The sequence below is a fragment of the Myxine glutinosa genome, chromosome 13 (assembly GCF_964187855.1).
Source record: "Myxine glutinosa chromosome 13, kmMyxGlut1.1, whole genome shotgun sequence".
Taxonomy (NCBI): Eukaryota; Metazoa; Chordata; class Myxini; order Myxiniformes; family Myxinidae; genus Myxine; species Myxine glutinosa.
Genome location: NC_136273.1, coordinates 90,418,197 through 90,439,746, shown reverse-complemented (window position 1 = coordinate 90,439,746; position 21,550 = coordinate 90,418,197). Strand labels below are relative to the sequence as shown.

Genomic DNA, 21,550 nt, shown 5'->3' with positions numbered 1-21,550 from the left:
AGGATAGCGTCGGCCCTAGAGGTACAGGTACGCACACTCGCCTCTAAGCTGTCTAGCTTGGGTTCGAATCTCGACCCACCTATAAACAGTCATCCTGGTGTTTCACATGCAGACGGAGGTATCAACGTGTGTGCCATCCCTCAGAGAGACGTGTCAGAACGACCCGTCCGCCAACATTGATCGTTGGTGGACATTAAAGATCCCACAGTGTCTTTCGCGAAGAGTTGACAAGTTATCGCCGGCACCCCGAACAAAATCCAAATTCTTTCCACCTTCAGTTGAACGTCAAGCATGGCTATCCGGTACATGAAAGACTTGGGCCAAAAACTTTCCCTGATTTGACTGCAAAGAATCTAAATCACAAGAATTGAGAAAACCACACCCATTCTTTGTCCACTCCTTCTTTCTTCCTTCATATCACCATCCCTTCTCTTCGTTTGCTTGCCTTACATTTCCTCACAAAAGCTCCATTTCATCCTCCTTTTCGATGTGCGGTGCGGACGTAATAAACAAATGGTTAAAAAGAAGTGCACGTCGTAAAAAAACAACAGCAAAATTAATTCTGTGGTAGAAGGAAGAAACGCTTGTGGTAAAACGGCTGTTATGGTAGATTGGTTATGTTATTAAACCGTTGGAATGAATACGAGTGAAGAGAAAATGAAACCGCATCGATACACCGCCAATGAAACTGCCATAATAACACCGCCCTAGATTACCGACGTGCAAACCCCTGTCGTTCTGCTGTTTTGCCGCTTGGTGGCGCCTTGTGCGGACACGGATAACTGGACAGGGGAAGGGTGTGTATCCTTCGCTTCTTCCTCATTTTATCACTTTTCGCTATTTTCTCGGTTGTGGCGCACGCTTCCGCACCCCCGCCCCAAGGTGGTTCCCGCTGGTCCCATCCGGCAGGAGGGATACTCGTTGGATTGTTGGGAGCATGCGGGGTGTATAACATTAGCGGAAAGGCCGCGGTACGTTACAGGTAAAATTCCATGGTCTCCGGAGTGGGGCATGGAGTTTACTTCACCAACTTTAAAATAAGTATTTACTTGATAATGTAAAGTCTGTTTGTGGAGTGTGGAATAATGATTAATGTAAAGCCATTAAACGACTGTATATTCGGATACTCGTGATATAATTCCGTTGAAACTTCGGTGAATGAAGAGTCCTCACTGTGAAACACGTGTTTTTACATGCGAGCCGCGACTCGAGTAACACACCGCCCGGTGCACGCACTGGTCGACTGTCATGACCGAATGTCCCTCATGAAGGTTTGAAATCGTCCTTCATTCACTGGATCCTTCACAGAAGCTTCCACGTGAAGGTTTGATTTAGTCCTTCATTCACTGGATCCTTGACAGAGGCTTCCACGTGAAGGTTTGATTTAGTCCTTCATTCACTGGATCCTTCACAGAGGCTTCTATGTGAAAGTTTGATCTAGTCATTCATTTACTGGATCCTTCACAGAGGCTTCCACATGCTGGATTCCATGATGTTGACAAGACTGGGCTTCCTGAGCTCTGGTGGCCTTAGCAGGTGCAGGAGGGTTTTGGTGGTGGTTGTGTCTGTCCTTCCATGCTATTCCCTCCATTCCTTCAAGATGCTCATGAGGAGCTGTCTCACATTCATCCACACAACTCGCAGATCCTGACTTCTTCCTATTACAATATGTAGTTGTCTTTCTAACCCTTGTCATTGAGCTCTTCCATAAATGATCGAGATGATGTGATGAGTGGACTAATGACATTCCCAGCCCCTTCATCCAGCTTGATGTTTTCTGAAGTCCATTCGCTCGCAACTGCAAGGAAGGTTTCCACAGTGTCCCCCTCACCCCCCACCACCCCCTGCAGTGCTCGACATGTATCTTGGGTTCCCATGAGATGCTTGGCCTCAAGTGGGATGTGAACATCACATTCATCTGGCATCGAGCCCAAGCTACTGTTGCGTTGTGGTGTCTGAAGTCTGATGCATTGACAAACCCAGTCACCGTTAGCATGTTTCCACCACTCTTGACAAACCCAGTCACCGTTAGCATGTTTCCACCACTCTTGACAAACCCAGTCACCATCGGCATGTTTCCACCACCCTTGACAAACCCAGTCACCGTTAGCATGTTTCCACCACCCTTGACAAACCCAGTCACCGTTAGCATGTTTCCACCACCCTTGACAAACCCAGTCACCGTTAGCATGTTTCCACCACTCTTGACAAACCCAGTCACCGTTAGCATGTTTCCACCACCCTTGACAAACCCAGTCACCATCGGCATGTTTCCACCACTCTTGACAAACCCAGTCACCGTTAGCATGTTTCCACCACCCTTGACAAACCCAGTCACCATTAGCATGTTTCCACCACCCTTGACAAACCCAGTCACCATCGGCATGTTTCCGTCACCATTAGCATGTTTCCACCACCCTTGACCAACACTGTCACCATTAGCATGTTTCCACCACCCTTGACCAACACTGTCACCATTAGCATGTTTCCACCACCCTTGACCAACACTGTCACCATTAGCATGTTTCCACCACTCTTGATAAACCCAGTCACCGTTAGCATGTTTCCACCACTCTTGACAAACCCAGTCACCGTTAGCATGTTTCCACCACCCTTGACAAACCCAGTCACCGTTAGCATGTTTCCACCACTCTTGACAAACCCAGTCACCGTTAGCATGTTTCCACCACCCTTGACAAACCCAGTCACCATCGGCATGTTTCCACCACTCTTGACAAACCCAGTCACCGTTAGCATGTTTCCACCACTCTTGACAAACCCAGTCACCGTTAGCATGTTTCCACCACCCTTGACAAACCCAGTCACCATTAGCATGTTTCCACCACCCTTGACAAACCCAGTCACCGTTAGCCTGTTTCCACCACCCTTGACAAACCCAGTCACCATCGGCATGTTTCCGTTACCATTAACATGTTTCCACCACCCTTGACCAACACTGTCCCAATTAGCATGTTTCCACCACCCTTGACCAACACTGTCACCATTAGCATGTTTCCACCACCCTTGACCAACACTGTCACCATTAGCATGTTTCCACCACCCTTGACCAACACTGTCACCATTAGCATGTTTCCACCACCCTTGACCAACACTGTCACCATTAGCATGTTTCCACCACCCTTGACAAACCCAGTCACCGTTAGCATGTTTCCACCACTCTTGACCAACACTGTCACCATTAGCATGTTTCCACCACCCTTGACCAACACTGTCACCATTAGCATGTTTCCACCACCCTTGACCAACACTGTCACCATTAGCATGTTTCCACCACCCTTGACCAACACCGTCACCATTAGCATGTTTCCACCACCCTTGACCAACACTGTCACCATTAGCATGTTTCCACCACCCTTGACCAACAATGTCACCATTAGCATGTTTCCACCACCCTTGACCAACACTGTCACCATTAGCATGTTTCCACCACCCTTGACCAACACTGTCACCATTAGCATGTTTCCACCACCCTTGACCAACACTGTCACCATTAGCATGTTTCCACCACCCTTGACCAACACTGTCACCATTAGCATGTTTCCACCACCCTTGACCAACACCGTCACCATTAGCATGTTTCCACCACCCTTGACCAACACTGTCACCATTAGCATGTTTCCACCACAGTGCTTGTGCTGTTGTGTGGAAATTGTGATACTTTTATGAACATTACCCAAAGTGAGACGATTGCCTGCACCACCGTGCATTTATGGAATTAAAGGTTTCCTTGGCTAGTAAGATGAAGAGAATTGTGGAAACCCTTGCCTATCGGAGCTTGTGTTTTGCAGAAGTTGTGCGGCAAAGTTTGCGGTGGTGATCAGGAAGCGTGGGCGCTTGCTTTTTTATTTTATTTTTCCTCCTTTCTTTCTCCCTCTATGTGGCCTTTGCCCAAATTTGGGCAAAGCTACCCTAATGAAGCAATGCATGCTGGGAAGACTCGATCGATTCATTGCTGAGGGTGGCCGCCTGCTTCTCCGGCAGTTCGGTTTTAAGCTGACACGATGGCTTCGTTGCTCTTTATTCGTGGCCCCTTGGCTTGAGGTCTGATACTCGATGGTCTGTTCAGCATTTGTAGTGATTAATACAGTAGTTGCCGAATATAGACGTTGCATATGTCTGCTTTGAGTCTCCCTCGTAGTGTCCTCAATGGTAGTTTGGTGGTGCTTGTGTTGCTGGTCGTGGTGGAGTGTTAAGAGATTGAAAATACCATGAAGTTTATTGTTGCAAAAAAAACAAATGTAGGACTAGTTATTGCTGGAGTTACCATTGTGCTCCGCGTTATACGTTCTTTATCGTGCGAGTAGTCTTTGGCATTATTATGCAGAAACCGCTCTGTTTGGGGAGGGAGCACGATGACATTCATTACTCGGTCTTTTCCCGCCATAGGTCAGACTACTGAAGTTGAGGATGAGACTACGGTGCACCTGATCCTGATTGGATTACTCAACGGCGGTGCATGCCGAGACCACGTTTGAGTCGGAACTTTGTCGAGTCTTAGGTTAAAAAACGAGAAAACAAGTTATCTCTCCCTCGCTTTTCCTGGGCATGTATGTTGTTAAAGACCACTAGGATTGCTTCTCGGAAACCACAAGCTTTTCCCCACTTGTACGTCCATTCTCACGACCATTGGCAACGAGCATTATTTTCTATCGGATAAATGTTAGTCGCTGTTCATTGGTGGCTGTAATTATTTGATTTTTTTTAATCATTAAAGAGTGACCCGACCTTTTTGGTTTACTCTTACCGTGATGGAACTTCCCTGTTTGTCGTTAAAGGCGGCAAAAAGGGTTGGCGTCAGGAAGGGCATCCGGCCGTAAAACATTGCTTCAAAAAGGGGACCGAAAAACAACAACAACCACAGTTCCCGAAAAAGGCCAACCCCCGCTTGCGGGGAAAAAATGGCCTCTAAAGGTGTTTTTTTTACCGTGATGGAATGATTGCTTCGACTTCTTTTTTATTATAAATCTGATTATTGTGGTTTATTCGGTACATATATTCTTTCGTCGATTCACAGATATCTCCCAAAGTGACTGCTCGACCACCTGAAAACCGAGCGATGCGTGCACGGAGGGTGCCCCGATCTTTGTGTGTACCTCTAGTTGCAAAAGTCGTGGTAGTCGGGGCCCTTAGGGATATTTTGGTTCAAATTCTTCCAAAAGCATCAAATTTGGCGCAGATGTTGCCCATGCCGTACTCTTTCGATTTTTGACGGGCGACAAGGGCGGTATGATCCGGGGACCGTACCGGTCCATCCCGCCATGTCACCTGACCTACGACGTCATAATTAGGATATGCATCCAATCACATGGCGTACTATAAGTGGTCAAAGTTCAAAATGAATCGATCGAAAAATGAAGGCAGGGATCCATTTTTAAGGTTTTCATAAAATGCAATATGGCCGCCAGGTCACATGACCTATGACGTCATATTTATGACATGTATACAATCATGTATACATGAACCCGGATCATGATCGCGCAAAAATTAAACACAAGGATATGGCATACAGTTCATAAAACATCAAATCCGTACCTTTGTAATTAGACTGATGAACTGCATATGCCTGAAAATTAGGAAATAGACATGTAAATATTTCCTCTAATTGTCAAAAATAAGGTCAGAGTTCGATTACCCAACCCAGAAACATAAAATGGTGAACCTCGCGTAAATCTTGACAAAAAACTCAAAAACCGACATGTTTGACTCAAAAATGACCTTTAAGATGACCTTGAGGGTTGACCTTGACCTCGAATCATCAAAATAACATCATAATTTGATTCCTCGACCTCGAAAATCCCTGAAAAGTGGTATCATACATGATTCCAACCCTTTTGGTTATTTAACTGATTTTCCTCTAATCCGGGTGGTGGCCATTGAGTATTTCGCCAATATGGGTCCCCCGGGGGGGGGGGGGGGCGCCCGTCTTGGCGCCCGTCAAAAATCGAAAGAGTATGGCATGGGCAACATCTGGGCCAAATTTGGTGCTTTTGGAAGAATTTGAACCAAACGGCCCCAAAATATCCCTAAGGGCCCTGACTATGGCAAAAAAAACAATTGCTGCGCATTTTGTACCCTGGAGGCTTAAACAGTGATTTTAAGCATTTGCTGTTCTGCTGTGAGATGTGGATTGCTGACCGCAAGTTGGACCACTTCCATGTGTCACTTGTACAAAATGTCGTACCACCCAAGTGGAAGTTGCACTTTATGCTGCCATTGCTGCCATTAGAGCTCGGTCTTTAAAAGACCCTTCAGGTTGATTTATTAGCCTGTAATGGTGCTTTGTTATCCCTATATTGGTTGTTTGTTAGACGTACCACCGTGCATAAAGACCTCAGTTTGCCCACCAAGTTGTAAACGTTTTCATGGTTGATCCCAGGACAGATCACTACTCTGTCTCAGTCTGCAATAGTTCCGGTCAGTGATTGAGATATTTTCCAGGGTACCGGCACATGATGGCCTACTCCTTGCAATAGGCACCGTGGGATGTTTAAAACCCTCCAGGGCAAGCCAGCAGATGGGACACATGGCTTAAGACCTCTCTCTCTCTCTCTGAAATTCGACACTCTCTGATGCAACGCTTTTCCTGTGACACGTTTGGATGACATGGTCCAATCAGGAATTGAACCAAGACTAGACTGCTCGGTGCCACTGCTTCCGATCTACCCTGTCAGCCAACTTACATGATTATGGGTTGATGCTAAATCAAGTTCTACCAAAGTAACTGGACAATCCTCAGTGTTGTGACGTGTTTTCCTTCTTCTCTTTAGACTACTCAGGGATCTTTGAGCTTCCATTGGATACGACCTGCATGCAATCCTTATTTAACGGTGAGTATTGGAATCTTTTTTTTTTTTTTTTTTTTTTTTTACTGGGGTAGGAGTCGGTGGTTTCATTGGTATTTTATTTTATATTGTCCGACACCTTTACCCACTCACTCACTGTTTGCCCACTTGCCCATTCATTGCTCCCTCCAGTAATGGAGGGCAGCCGATGATGAAAGTCAGGAATTTGTTTTTTTCTGCAAGTAACGAATTACTTGTTTACATCCCGCACTTGTAGAATTGCTCCATTCTTACCATGGGAAACCTTCTAAAAGTCCTGACCTGCACCGATCTTGACCAGGGACCAAACTTCTTCTTAGACTTTGAAAGTAAGTGACTCGTCCGGTTTCTTGACGCGTGAGATGCTGCCGTGAAGTTGTTGATGGTTTTGGCTTTTCGACAATTAATCAATCAATTAGTGTACACCTCTCCCTCCCAATGCAGCCTCTATGAGCTGCACTGCGGTATTGCCGGGCGCCAGAGGCGCCCCGGCAATGCCGCGCTGTAGGATATTTAATTATTTGGCAAGGGGGCGGTGTACTTTGAATGTATGTGTACTTGTTTTTGTATTTTTTCTTTCTTGTAACCGGTGAAATTGTGGGGACTTCTTGTAACAATCTGAAGAACAATGTTTTCACCCATCGTAACGTTCCTTGGAAGCTTAGCGATGTGTCGAGGCTGGGAGCAGGATGGCCGGCTTGATGTATCTCTGGGTATCTTCAGCAGCAAAGTGCTGGGAGTGAGTTCCTCTGAGTTATCCGCTAAACCGTGGCCTGCATCGGTCAATATGCTCCTCAAGCGCGATGCGTGATCATGTTTCTGCCGCATCTCAAACCTTTCCATTATCTGCTGACGACTCTATATATCCCCATACCCTCATTCCTCTCCTATCATCTTCCCTGTGTATGTAATAAATAAATGGCTTCAAAACCCATTTGTTGAATACCACCAAATTGTATAGGCCTCATCAAGGTGTCCGCATCGTCGAGGTCTGCAAATGCCAGATCTACCAAAATGATAAAAGGCCGGCCCGTGCTGGCACACTTTAAATATCCCGTCTACCATTGCCTGATTAAATACGTGCTTCTCATTGGAAGTCTCCATCGGAAGTGTGCTTCAAAATGATGAGATGACTGTGTCAAGGTGGCCATCCTGTTTCTGGTTGACGGTCTGTTTAAAAGCCCACTCCGTCAGTCCATAAGAATGTTATGGGATGTGTGGACACCCATGGATGGGGAATTGTCTTTGACAGATGCCCGACCTATGGAGAGCGAGCAGGAGACGTGGGAACTCGTGAATGCGGTTCTACGGGACGCAGACGGCATACTCGTCGAGTTAAAAAATTACCAATCTGCCAACATAGAGATACGCGCGGTACGTTGGAAACGTTTGGCCACAATTTTTTTTTTTCATTCTTCAGCTGTTATCAAATGTTTTGTGGTTCATGTGTTTTGTTGAGCTGATTATCACTCGACTTTTACTGCGTGCTTTGATGACATCATATTTGCCAAACAGCAAAAACCCTCTTTCGGGGATAACATCTTCCACTTTTTGAGTTTTTCAGCTATTTTAAACTTCGGTACCAAAAATTATCGGCACCGCTTCCTTGTCCACCAGGCCATCGCAGATGCCAGCAGCGAGAGACTTCAAGAAGAGGCTTGGGAGGCGGTTTGTCCTCTTGTCTCAAAACTAAAAAGTTTCTACGATTTCTCCGTCAGGCTGGGTGAGTTTTACTTTATTTACTTTGCTTTTAAACTTCCAGTTTGCAATCGGTTGTATAAAATGATCTTGCTAATTAAAATGCTAAGTTGTCCTATGCACACCGAGTTTCCACTTTTCATGTTGTGACACCAGTCTGCTGTTTGTCTGTTGTTCGCAGAGGGAGCCCTGCAGAGCCTTCTGACTGCACTAACATGTCCACCACTTACAGCCACACAGCACCTTGAGAGAGAGCAGGCTCTTGCTAAGCAGTTTGCAGACATCCTGCACTTTACCTTACAGTTTGATGAGCTCAAGGTGAGGTGGAGAGAGAGAGAGAGAGAGGGTGGGGATGGGGATGGGGATGGGGGGGGGGGGGGAGGTTGAGTGGGTGGAGGTGGAGAGAGGGAATGAGTGAATGGAGGTGGATAAAGGGAATGAGTGAGTGGAGGTGGAGAGAGGGAATGAGTGAGTGGAGGTGGAGAGAGGGAATGAGTGAGTGGAGGTGGAGAGAGGGAATGAGTGAGTGGAGATGGAGTGAGGAAGTGGAGAGAGAAGGAGGGAGTGAGTAGAGGTGGAGGGAGTGAGGGAGTGAGGGAGTGGAGAGAGGGAGTGGAGCGAGAGAGAGAGAGAGAGAGAGAGAGAGAGAGAGAGAGAGAGAGAGAGAGAGAGAGAGAGAGAGAGAGAGAGAGAGAGAGAGAGAGAGAGAGAAAAAAAAAAAAGAGAGAGAGAGAGAGAGAGAGAGAAAGAAAAAGATGGAGAGAGAGAGAAACAGATGTTTCTGCACAATATTTTCCCGGCCCTCTGGACCCCTGATATTCTTCCTTGGCCTCTTGTCCGTGGTGACCTTTCCGGGAATTCGACTTTTAGCCTGCTTCATTGTTTCTCTGGGGAATTGTGGTTCCAAAGGGTGAATTTGTTTCCTGGCTTTGGAAAAGGGAACCTTGCAAGTTTGGTGTGGGATTTGAGTCCAGATTCTTTATCTTTATCTTGTCTTTTGTATCTTTGGCCTGCAGATGCCACGTTCCACGAGTTTCCCTGTAAATCGTCAAGCTGGTCATTTTACTTTATTGAAGTTAGGTCGGTGTATTGAATGAATATTTTATGGCCCTCTCGATTCCCCCTTCCACCTACACCGCTAACCCCAGCTATTGTCTCCACATACTATTACTATATGATCGCATTGTACCATTTCATCGGTTCTCCTTTTCACAACTGTTAATGGTAATGCTGTCGACCTGTAGCCTGTTTTCTTGGAAGAATGGATGTTTTGATGACCTATCTTGCAGATGGCCAATCCCTCAATCCAGAATGACTTCAGCTTCTACCGAAGAGTACTTCAACGCAGGAGGATTGGCAGTATTGATGTGAGAGCGTGTTGTGCGTGATGTCTGAAACTTGTCCGTATACAAATGGCTATTCTGTTCACTTTGAAAAACATCATTGCTCGGAGTACAACAAATTATTTAATAATGTTCACCAAGGAGATGGGGATATATAACTAAGATCCGAAGGAGATCTTAATGTGCACTCTATATTACCAAAAGTATTGGGACCCTTCTCGGTTTATTTCCATGGGCATTTACATTCGCCCCTGACTGTGATTCCAATTTCTTTTTTGTTTTTCTGCAGATGGAGGAAGTGGAGGTAAATAGCGAAATGGCAAACAAAATGTCTCTCTTCTACGCTAACGCCACACCCATGCTGAAAAAGCTAACGGATGTCATGATGAAGTTTGTCACAGAGGTACAGGTCTTTGGCTCTTGTTGATCTGACTCCCTGAATTTGTTGTCCTGTTTACAAATCGCGGCCCATGGCCACCTCGTAGTGTGCCCAATACCCATTCCTGCTATTCTTCTCCTGTCCCTCATCATGTACCCCTTTTCCTGCCTGCTTGGTGTACTGTTGCATGTCTCCCCAACTGCCACACCATTAACCTGCCAACCAATTTCAGCTCTTCCTTGAGCCTTGACTTCCGCAGAGGAAAGAATAAAAATAGTTCTGTGCTTTGGTAAATTTTGGAAGCTTACCTGAGCTTTTCTTTTGGCATTTGTATAATTTGCAGTTGTCCTTGTTTTTTCCCTAGGCGAGGTCGCTGTCCATTGACAACACAACAGATTGTCTCAGTACGATGTCTAGTGTCTGCAAAGTCATGCTGGAGAGACCGTGAGTGGAGCTTGTGTTTTTTTTGTATTTTTTGTATACTGAATCGAGGCTCGTGAAAGAGCTAACATTTATTTCACAAACAAATCAACCAGACAAACAAAATATATAAAAAGAGGGAGCGGAAGACAAGATGGGGAGAGAAGGGGAAGCACACAAACAACATTTGAGAGCAGGGAGAAGTGTGGGAAGGAGAGGGCTTGGGGGGAGGAGGCGTGGGAAGGGGGGGGGGGGGGGGGAAGAGGTATAAAATACAAGGGGACCAAGGACTTCCAGGACAGAAGTTGGTATTTCCCAAAAAAAAAAAAAAAAAAGTGTTGGATTTTGGGTGAAATTAGCGGGGGTAGAAAAGATCAAGGTTTTGGTTTGGGGAAGATAAGAGATGGTGGTGAACAGCTGTTTTAAAGACCTGGAGGGTGGAGTGGGATTGAAGAGAGTGAGGGAGTTTGTTCCAGAGGTGGGAGAAAAGAGGAATGAAGGAGTGAAGGTGAGCAGAAAGTCTTGATTTTGGCAGTTTAACCATAAGAGGGTTGCAGGCAGATCTTGTGCGACCTGTAGGAATATTTGGGGGACAGAGCCCAGAGAGAGCTGGGGGGGCAAGGCCAGAGAGGAGTCGGTAGAAGACGGAAAGACCACCAACCTGCCTGCGGTGAGTGAGTGAAAGGCCCTTGGAGTTGGCTTCATCGCGAGAGATTCCAATGATTCTGAACGCTTTGGTTTCAACAGCGTGAAGACGAGCTAGGTGTGAGGCAGGAGCACCAGACCAGAGGGGAGAGCAGTATTCCATAGAGCTGCAGATGAAAGCCTTGTAAGTGGTGAAGAGGTCAGGTGTACCAAGGAAGGAGTTCGCACGACGGAGGATGCCCAGTCGGCGACTGGCTTTGGAGGCCAGATTTGAAATGTGGTTTTCCCAGGAAAGATCATGGCAGATAGTGAGACCCAAAAGCTTGAGTGACAGAACTTCTTGGAGAGGATTATTCAGAAAGTGGATGGGAGGGTTGTCCAGTCGGTCTTTTCGGAGAGACATCGTAAGAGTGTGAGATTTGTCAGGATTGAAAGACATGTTCCACTTGTTTGCCCAGTCTGTGATTTTGTCCAGGTCTGCAGAGAGTGAGGAGGCTGCAGACTGCCGATCTGAGGGATGAGGAATGGAGCGACAGAGAGTAGAGTCGTCAGCAAAGAGATAGAGAGGATTTTCAAGAGAGTCAGAGAGATCATTGATGAAGACCAGAAAAAGCACAGGGCCCAGAACACTGCCTTGGGGAACTCCAGCCTGAACAGGAAGAGGAGATGAGAGAAACCCATTCAGGGCCACACGTTGACTACGACCAGAGAGGAAGTCCGCCAGCCATGCGTGGAGATTTCCATGGATACCAAAGGAGGAGAGTTTGGTGAGCAGAGCGGGGTGCCAGACCGTATCGAAGGCACGTGAAATGTCAAGGGAGACAGCTCTAATTTCCTGTTTGGCGTTGAGGACCTCCATCCATTGTTGAGAAAGCAGAAGCAGCATGTCCAGAGTAGAGTGACCAGGTCTGAAACCAAATTGATGGTCAGAGATCAAGCAAGCCATTGGAGAAGAGGAAAGATTTCATATCTGAAGCAATGATGGATTCCATGACTTTGCTGATAATTGGGAGAAGGCTGATTGGTCTGTAGTTGCTAGGATCTGTTTTTGCACCTATTTTGTGCAAAGCGGTGATGTTGGCTGATTTCCAAGCAGATGGCAGATGACCTTGAGATGCCTTGTGTTGCATGCCTTGTCTTTTGTACGCTGCAGTCGTTTAGTTCAGTAAAACAAGCTCTTATATTTTGAATTGAGATTTAATTTCGACAACTGCACCAACGAAATAATCCCAATGTTTGTACCAATGTATGTATTCATTCATTCATTCAACTGCACCAACGAAATAATCCCAATGTTTGTACCAATTTGTTGGAATCAAAGGGGTTTCTCGCTGTAAAATCAACTTGTCGATCATTTTTAATTGTCATTGGATATCTGGATGAAGCTGTTAAACACTCGCCCATCGAAATATAATTTGCTTTTCTTTTACCTTTAATATCTGGCAGTGAACAGTCGTGCTTCCTTTTTATTAGCTAGTTACCTCCGCCACCAAAGGTGGATGGAGGTTATGTTTTCACCTCTGTCTGTTTGTCTGTGAACATTATATCTCAAAACGTTGTGGACGGATTCGGATGAAACTTGGTGGAAAGGTTGTGTATGTTACATAGACGAAATGATTAGAATTTGATGAAGATCCAGATCTAGATCTTAATCTTAGAATTTTGCAAGTGATTCTTCACCATTGAGTGATGGAGCCAAAAACGATATATCGCATGATATTTCAAAAAGTTGAGGACGGCTTATGACCAAAACAAAACTTAGTGGATGAGTTGGTTCGGCGACAAGAACAAGTCGATTAAATTTTAGTTCAGGTCCGGATACCGATCTGGCCTATCAGTGGGATACAAAATGTAAACTGTTTAGCCTGGCGGACGTATGCTCTCCACCGAGTGACATTCTAGTTTTGAATTTTTTTTTTTTGTTTTTTTTTGTTTTGTATACAAGATCGAGGCTCGTGAAAGAGCAAACATTAATCACACAAAAAGACAAACCGACACACAAAACACAAAAAACAAGGGGAGCGGCAGACAAGATGGGGAGAGAGGGGGGAGGACACAAAAGAGAGGGGGAAGAAGGGGAAGGACACAAACACAACATTTGAGAGCAGGGACATCGGGAGGACTTGGGGGGGAGGTGGGAGAGGATTAAAACATATGAACACTGCAAGGACTCTGGGGTGAATTACAGGGGGTAGAAAAGATCAAGGTTTTCGATGGGGGAAGATAAGAGATGGTGGTGAACAGCTGTTTTAAAGACCTGGAGGGAGGAGTGGGATTGAAGGGAGTGGGGGAGTTTGTTCCAGAGGCGGGAGAAAAGGGGAATGAAAGAGTGAAGGTGAGCAGAGAGCCTAGACTTTGGCAGTTTAACCATAAGAGGGTTGCAGGCAGATCTTGTGCGACCTGAAGGAATATTGGGGGGACAGAGCACAGAGAGAGCTGGGGGAGCAAGGCCGGAGAGGAGTCGGTAGAAGACAGAAAGACGACCAACCTGCCTGCGGTGAGTGAGTGAAAGGCCCTCGGCGTTGACTACATCGCAGGAGATTCCAATGATTCTGAAAGCTTTGGCCTCAACAGCGTGAAGCCGAGCAAGGTGTGAGGCAGGAGCACCAGCCCAGAGGGGGGAACAGTATTCCATTGAGCTGCGGATGAAAGCCTTGTATGTGGTGAGGAGCTCAGGTGTGCCAAGGAAGGACTTCGCACGACGGAGGATGCCCAGTCGGCGACTGGCTTTGGAGGCCAGCTTGGAAATGTGGTTTTCCCAAGAAAGATCATGGCAGATAGTGAGACCCAAAAGCTTGAGCGACAGAACTTCTTGGAGAGGATTGTTGAGAAAGTAGATGGGAGGGTTGTCCAGTCGGTCCTTTCGGAGAGACATTGTAAGAGTGTGAGATTTGTCAGGATTGAAAGACATGTTCCACTTGTTTGACCAGTCTGTGATTTTGTCCAGGTCTGCAGAGAGTGAGGAGGCTGCAGACTGCCGATCTGAGGGATGAGGAATGGAGCGACAGAGAGTAGAGTCGTCAGCAAAGAGATAGAGAGGATTTTCAAGAGAGTCAGAGAGATCATTGATGAAGACCAGAAAAAGCACAGGGCCCAGAACACTACCTTGGGGAACTCCAGCCTGAACAGGAAGAGGAGATGAGAGAAACCCATTCAGGGCCACACGTTGACTACGACCAGAGAGGAAGTCCGCCAGCCATGCGTGGAGATTTCCATGGATACCAAAGGAGGAGAGTTTGGAGAGCAGAGCAGGGTGCCAGACCGTATCGAAGGCACGTGAAATGTCAAGGGAGACGGCTCTAATTTCCTGTTTGGCGTTGAGGACCTCCATCCATTGTTGAGAAAGCAGAAGCAGCATGTCCAGAGTAGAGTGACCAGGTCTGAAACCAAATTGATGATCAGAGATCAAGCCATTGGAGAAGAGGAAAGATTTAATATCTGAAGCAATGATGGATTCCATGACTTTGCTGATAATTGGGAGAAGGCTGATTGGTCTGTAGTTGCTGGGATCTGTTTTTGCACCTTTTTTGTGCAAAGCGGTGATGTTGGCTGATTTCCAAGCAGATGGCAGATGACCTTGAGCAAAAGAGAGGGTGAAGAGAACAGAAAGAGGGAGTGAAAGAGCAGAAGAACATGATTTTAGGACCCGTGGGCTGATGCCGTCAGGACCAGTTGCAGAATCAGAGTCGAGGGTTGACAGAAACTTTTCCACCTTGTCAGGAGGAAAGGACACAGAGTCCAGGAGCAGCTGGCATGATTGTTGATGTTTTGTGGTGGTTGGTGGGGGATAAGGGGTGGAGGGGAGAGGTGGGGGATTGAGGTCATCAGGAAAGGTTGGGAATTACGTTTCTTATGCTCTTCCTTCTGCTTCTGCCAAACTGAATTAAAATGTCATCAGTTACTTTTTTAGTAGTTAAACATAGGGTCTGTTTTCTTTCATTTAAAATGTTATGGATTATGACCTACGCTGTGGCTGTAGGTCGGGCACGATGATCCTGGGTCTGTGGCTTTCTCTGTTTGTTGGCAGAACAACAGGACAATGAGAGCAGCTGGAATTGCCAAAATCTGGCACAGACCTTTATATAGTGAATGTTGAACAAGTTCTATTTTTAGTTCATCAGAAAGAAAATGTATAATCTTTTGCAGTTAGGACTATATTTACTCGTGCCACGGCCATTCTTGACAGAGCATGACTATGGTACAATCACGTCGGTGTGTGCAATATGAAGCTCTGTCCCAAACATGGAGATTCTAGCTGCTCATATTGTCAAGTTATTCTGCCGACAAACACACAGACGTGTTGATCACAATACTCACACATAGACGGGAAGCGCATCGAAAGAGTGAGCAGGCACAGAGCTCAAGAGACCCAATTTTGGAGGGAGAGGTGATTTATATTCAGACCAGTAGCAGCGGTGACCAAACAGCAGAAACAGGTGATACCAACCATGGATTGAAGGTCAGAGTAAATGAGACTGAAGAGCATTAAGTGTTTTTAAGGTACCAACAAAGCTACACAAATATTAATATACTCCCTAACTTAGGTGTAATTTTAGGAAGGTACCAACAAAGCTACACAAATCTATATAATATTCTCCGTAGGCGAGTGTCTGTTTGTCTGTCTGTCTGTCCGTGGGAGTGGGTACACCCGGTCTGGGAGGGGCTTCAAAAACAAATCGCCACCATTTTGTTTCCTCGCATAGCTTTGAGGCTTCTTTTGTTAGGCCCGCGGTGTCTTGCTCTCTCACAGTTTTATTTCAACTCTAATTCGATATCTCATTAAATTTTTCACAGTCGCTAACATGGTTTTAGACTCGGTTGAAAAAAAACGGGAAGAAAATTCGATGAAAGTTACCGTTTATCGAACAAAATGCATTTTAAATGAAATGAAGGCCTGTCCATTGAGACTCCCTCGTGGCTTTATCTCGACTCTAATTCACCATCTCATTTCATTTTTCACAGTTGCTAAGATGGTTTTAGACTCGGTTGCAAAAAAAATACGTTTATTTGAAATCTTTAATTTAAAAGATGTCATTTTGTATGCTGTGACGAAAAGAGTAATTTTGGTTTTCGCTGCACTATACACTGCCCATAACTTTTTCCCAGGTACTTTTCCATTTTAGCTGTGTTCTTTATATAGTCGGAATGTTTCATTCTTTAGATGTTGTCACAATGAGAAGTTGCAATTATTAGGTAGGCTGCACGTAGGGAGAGGGGCAGAGCTTCGTTCTCCAAAGGCCGGTGCCAAACCTGCAGAACAGGTCGAGGTGTTCATGTTGGAACAGATTGAATCTGGTCTGCTGCAGTACTTCGTGATGATGTGCAGTCACGTGTTGCGCACGCTGTTTTGTCAGGTTCTTGGTGCGAGTTGCTCTCGACGTCTGAATATACACCGCTCCATTCCATATGTGTTGCGTGAGTCCCAGCTGTCTTTAGCTCAAGCTTGCGTAATGTGGTGCATGTGGGTGGTCATTCCTGCTTCTTTAAGTCAGCTCTGTCTCAATTAGTTGCATGAGGGTCATTTGTAACTGCCATTTCCAAAATGAATAAAAGAATGAGGGAACAGCTTGATCTGCTTAACAGAAACTTTCCTCCTTCAAGATGTCTCTGATTCCTTAATATCTCTTCCTGGTTACTCCCTCCTCCGGTATGATAGACCTGAGCCTCGTCCTGGTGGTGGGGTGGCTATCTTTATCAAAAATTCTCTTCCTCACTTTCCTTGCACTGCCCTCTCTCCACCCTACCCCCAGGAGTACCTCTGGCTACGGCTTCCTCTCCGCTCCTACCTTTTGTTCATATGTGTTCTGTACCGTCCTCCAAACAGTGATGACTCCATTTACATTTCGCTGTCGGACAACATGGACCAACTTCTATCAACTCATCCAAACTCTCTCTTCCTCATATGTGGCGACTTCAACTGTCATCATGCCAGCTGGCTGGGTGTGGGTTCATCTCTCACCAGCCATGGCACCTCAGCAAAGGACTTCTGCGACTCATTGGGACTGACACAATCTGTCAATTTCCCGACCCGGATCTCAGTCAATGGAGTATCTTCTCTTCTGGACTTGGTTATGACTAACTTCCCTGCAAATGTCTGCTGCTCTTCTTCTGCTCCAATCGGTTCTTCTGATGATGTGCTTGTTAAAATGGACATCTCTCTGGCCATTCTCAGAGAGTCTCCTCTGCGCCGACGAGTCTGGCATTTCACTCAGGCTGACTGGCACGGTCTGCAAGCAGCCATCAATCATGTGGACTGGTCTCCCATCTCTACTGCCTCTGACATCAATTCTTCCTGGGAATTCTTCCAAAGCAAACTGCTCTCTCTCATGCACAGATTTATCCCATCTCGTCTTCAGTTGTCTTATCCCTGGTGTTGGGCTAGCGGCTAGGGTGCCGGCTTAGGATCCTAGGATCCTGGGTTCGAATCTCGGTCGATCGCCGAATTAATGCCAGGGGGGTTGACTCAGCCTGTCATCCTTCCGAGGTCGGCTAATTGAGTACCAGTTCACTGGTAATTCCCTGTTTGTTGTTGAAGGCGGCAAAAAGGGTTGGCGTCAGGAAGGGCATCCGGCCGTAAAACATTGCTTCAAAAAGGGGACCAAAAAAACAACAACTACCACGGTCCCCGAAAAGGCCAACCCCCGCTTTGCGGGGAAAAATGGCCTCTAAACGGTGGTTTTTCAGTTGTCTTACCCTTTCTCTCGTCCATGGTACACTGAATCTTGTGGTGAGGCAGTTGCCCTGAAACAACTTGCCTTTGCCTCGTGGAAGGCAAATCCAACTGAAGGCAATCTCAGTTCCTTCCACCAAGCTCAGAACAAGTGTGTGTCTACCCTCAGGAGTGCCAGGAAGCACTATCTCTCCACACTCAAGATTGAACTCTCAAACCTGTCTCCTTCCTCCAAATCCTGGTGGTGTCTGGTCAAATCCGTTTCTGGTGTTTGTTCCCCCTCCATCCCCTCCCTTACCTCAAATGGCTACACAGTTGACACCACACGTGACAAAGCCGAATGCCTCAACTCTGTGTTTGCCTCAAAATCTTGTGTCCCAAACCCATCTCTCTCTGTTCCCACCTTTCCCAGTCGAACCCAACTGCTCCTGGACTCTGTGTCCTTCTCTCCTGACAAGGTGGAGAAGTTTTTGTCAAACCTCGACTCTGATTCTGCAACTGGACCAGACGGCATCAGCCCACGGGTCCTAAAATCCTGCTCTGACGCTCTATCTCACCCTCTCTCTGTTCTTTTCACCCTCTCTTTTGCTCAAGGTCATCTGCCAGCATCTTGGAAATAAGCAAACATTACCGCATTACACAAAAAAGGTGCAAAAACAGATCCTTGCAACTACAGACCAATCAGCCTGCTTCCAATTTATCAGCAAAGTCATGGAATCCATCATTGCTTCGGATATCAAATCCTTACTCTTCTCCGATGGCTTGATCTCTGATCATCAATTTGGATTCAGACCAGGTCATTCTACTCTGGACATGTTGCTTCTGCTGTCTCAACAATGGATGGAGGTCCTCGATGCCAAACAGGAAATCAGAGCTGTCTCACTTGACATATCACGTGCCTTCGATACGGTCTGGCACCCAGCTCTGCTCACCAAACTCTCCTCCTATGGTATCCATGGAAATGTCCACTCATGGCTTGCGGACTTCCTCTCTGGTCGTAGGCAACGTGTGGCCCTGAAAGGATTTCTCTCATCTCCCCTCCCTGTTTTGGCTGGAGTTCCCCAAGGTAGTGTTCTGGGCTCTGTGCTATTTCTGGTCTTCATCAATGATCTCGCCGACTCTCTGGAAAATGCTCTCTATCTCTTTGCTGATGACTCCACTATCTGCCGCTCCATTCCTCGTCCCTCAGATCGGCAGTCTGCAGCCTCCTCACTCTCTGCAGACCTGGACAAAATCACAGACTGGTCAAACAAGTCGAACATGTCTTTCAATCCTGACAAATCTCACACTCTTACAATGTCTCTCCGAAAGGACCGACTGGAAAACCCTCCCATCTACTTTCTCAACAATCCTCTCCAAGAAGTTCTCTCGCTCAAGCTTTTGGGTCTCACTATCTGCCATGATCTTTCTTGGGAAAACCACATTTCCAAGCTGGCCTCCAAAGCCAGTCGCCGACTGGGCATCCTCCATCGTGCGAAGTCCTTCCTTGGCACACCTGAGCTCCTCACCACATACAAGGCTTTCATCCGCAGCTCAATGGAATACTGTTCCCCCCTCTGGGCTGGTGCTCCTGCCTCACACCTTGCTCGGCTTCACGCTGTTGAAACCAAAGCTTTCAGAATCATTGGAATCTCCTGCGATGAAGTTAACTCCGAGGGCCTTTCACTCACTCACCGCAGGCTGGTTGGTGGTCTTTCTGTCTTCTGCCGACTCCTCTCCGGCCTTGCTCCCCCAGCTCTCTCTGTGCTCTGTCCCCCCCAATATTCCTTCAGGTTGCACAAGATCTGCTCCTATGGTTAAACTGCCAAAGTCAAGACTCTCTATTCACCTTCACTCTTTCATTGCTCTTTTCTCCCACCTCTGGAACAAATTTCCTCATTCTCCTCAATCCCACTCCTCCCTCCCGGTCTTTAAAACAGCTGTTCACCACCATCTCTTATCTTCCCCCATCCAAAACCCTGATCTTTTCTACCCCCGTTAATTCAACCCACATCCACTTTTTTGAAATCCCGACTTCTTTCCTGGAAGTTCTGGCGGTGTCCATGTGTTTTATACCTCTCCCACCCGCACCCCCACTTCCCCATGCCTCCTCCCCCCAAGCCCTCTTCCTCATCCCCCCAAGCCCTCTCCCTCCCACAGATCTCCCGATTTCCCTGTTCTTTACTGTTGTACTTGTGTGCTTCTCTCTTTCTCCCCATGTTGTCTCCCACTCCCTTTAGCATATGTTTTATGTGTCGATTTGTTTTTTTGTGATTAATGTTAGCTCTTACACGAGTCTCGATCTTGTATATATAAAACAAAACCGTGTAATTACACATTTCAAACTGTGTTTCCCATGTGCATGCACACGCATTCACATGTTAGTAGAAGTAAATAAATTGTGTAGATTTCATCATTTGTGGATCTGATGAATTGCCAATAACCATTTTGTAAAACTAAATGTGCAGCATCTAAATGAAAATGTCCAAATATCACACACATCCATGGCCGTGGGATTCCCATGGGTGCCCCCACTGGTATTAATATACTCCCTTCCTTAGGTGGAATGGTAGGAAGGTACCAACAAAGCTACACAAATATTTATATACTCCAAAACTTAGGTGTAATGTCAGGAAGGTACCAACAAAGCTCCACAAATATTAATATACTCCCTAACTTCGGCGTCATTTCCCTATCCTCAGCAGGTGGGAAGGGATACGTGGCCAAATTTATTTTTCACCTGCCAATCCGTATCCCAAGCAGGTATGCAAAATTCAAGGGAAGTTGGCCAAGTGGTTTTCGATCTTGAAGTCAGAGGCCATTCATCGTGAAATGAAACGTTAATATCCATAACAACAAATTGCAATACTGTATTCAAAACTAAAACTGCAAGTTGTAACGAGAATGAACAGAATAGATGAAATGTGCGATCTTTACATACTGGGAACATGCATGCGGAGAGTTATTTCACTTCCAAATGTTTGTGACATTACCGTACATCAAATCACAAAACAATCATGGCTTGTTGGAGGAGAAGCACAACGGCGCGAGTCAGCACCTCCCTCAAGTTTATTCTAGTTATAATTGCATTTTTGGAGCATTTTGGAACGAGCTCTGATTGGAGAATTTTTGCCTGCATTATAATGGACATTGGAATCTTGGAAAATGGATGACAAAGGCCATTCTCAACGAGTTCATTTGACTTTGGTGAATGATTCCTTCTCTCTCATGATGTCACGTTCCTGCTTTTTCCCCTCCCTCTCCACTTACCTTTGCCCGGTTATACAACGTGCTGTGTTAGGGAGTACAAAAACCGGTTCATGAATGAGGATACCGCATTCTTCTGCCTACGCGTCATGGTGGGGGTCATAATCCTTTACGACCATGTCCATCCAGTCGGTGCATTCGCCAAGTCCTCCAAGATCGATGTGAGTACATCCATCCTTCATGTTATGTCCTTCAAAACCAGGATCACTTTATGGTGGTAAAGGATAACATTACAAGTCTTCCTGGGGGCCTCACGACAGTTTTAAAAAGGAATTGAGAGGAGACTACTTGCTGATTGCTTTGCTGA

The 21,550-nt window shown here is 46.2% G+C and overlaps 1 protein-coding gene across 5 annotated transcripts in view; it reads left to right on the top strand.

Annotated features, from left to right (window-relative positions):
• The first annotated feature begins 732 nt into the window (after nt 1-732).
• The window catches only part of LOC137439114 (CYFIP-related Rac1 interactor B), a 37,159-nt gene continuing 16,341 nt past the window's right edge, over nt 733-21,550 (top strand). Inside the window, exons 1-11 of one of the 5 annotated variants that reach the window (XM_078767771.1) lie at nt 3,941-4,062; nt 4,408-4,568; nt 6,789-6,848; nt 7,081-7,171; nt 8,095-8,216; nt 8,460-8,565; nt 8,722-8,858; nt 9,830-9,907; nt 10,173-10,286; nt 10,627-10,706; nt 21,278-21,404. In XM_078767771.1, the coding sequence (XP_078623897.1) occupies nt 7,099-7,171; nt 8,095-8,216; nt 8,460-8,565; nt 8,722-8,858; nt 9,830-9,907; nt 10,173-10,286; nt 10,627-10,706; nt 21,278-21,404 (837 nt within the window). In that variant the 5' untranslated portion in view covers nt 3,941-4,062; nt 4,408-4,568; nt 6,789-6,848; nt 7,081-7,098. Of the gene's footprint in view, nt 983-3,919; nt 4,063-4,407; nt 4,569-6,788; nt 6,849-7,080; nt 7,172-8,094; nt 8,217-8,459; nt 8,566-8,721; nt 8,859-9,829; nt 9,908-10,172; nt 10,287-10,626; nt 10,707-21,277; nt 21,405-21,550 lie in introns of those variants that run through there. The other 4 variants (XM_068134822.2, XM_068134819.2, XM_068134820.2 and 1 more) reach the window with 4 other exon arrangements.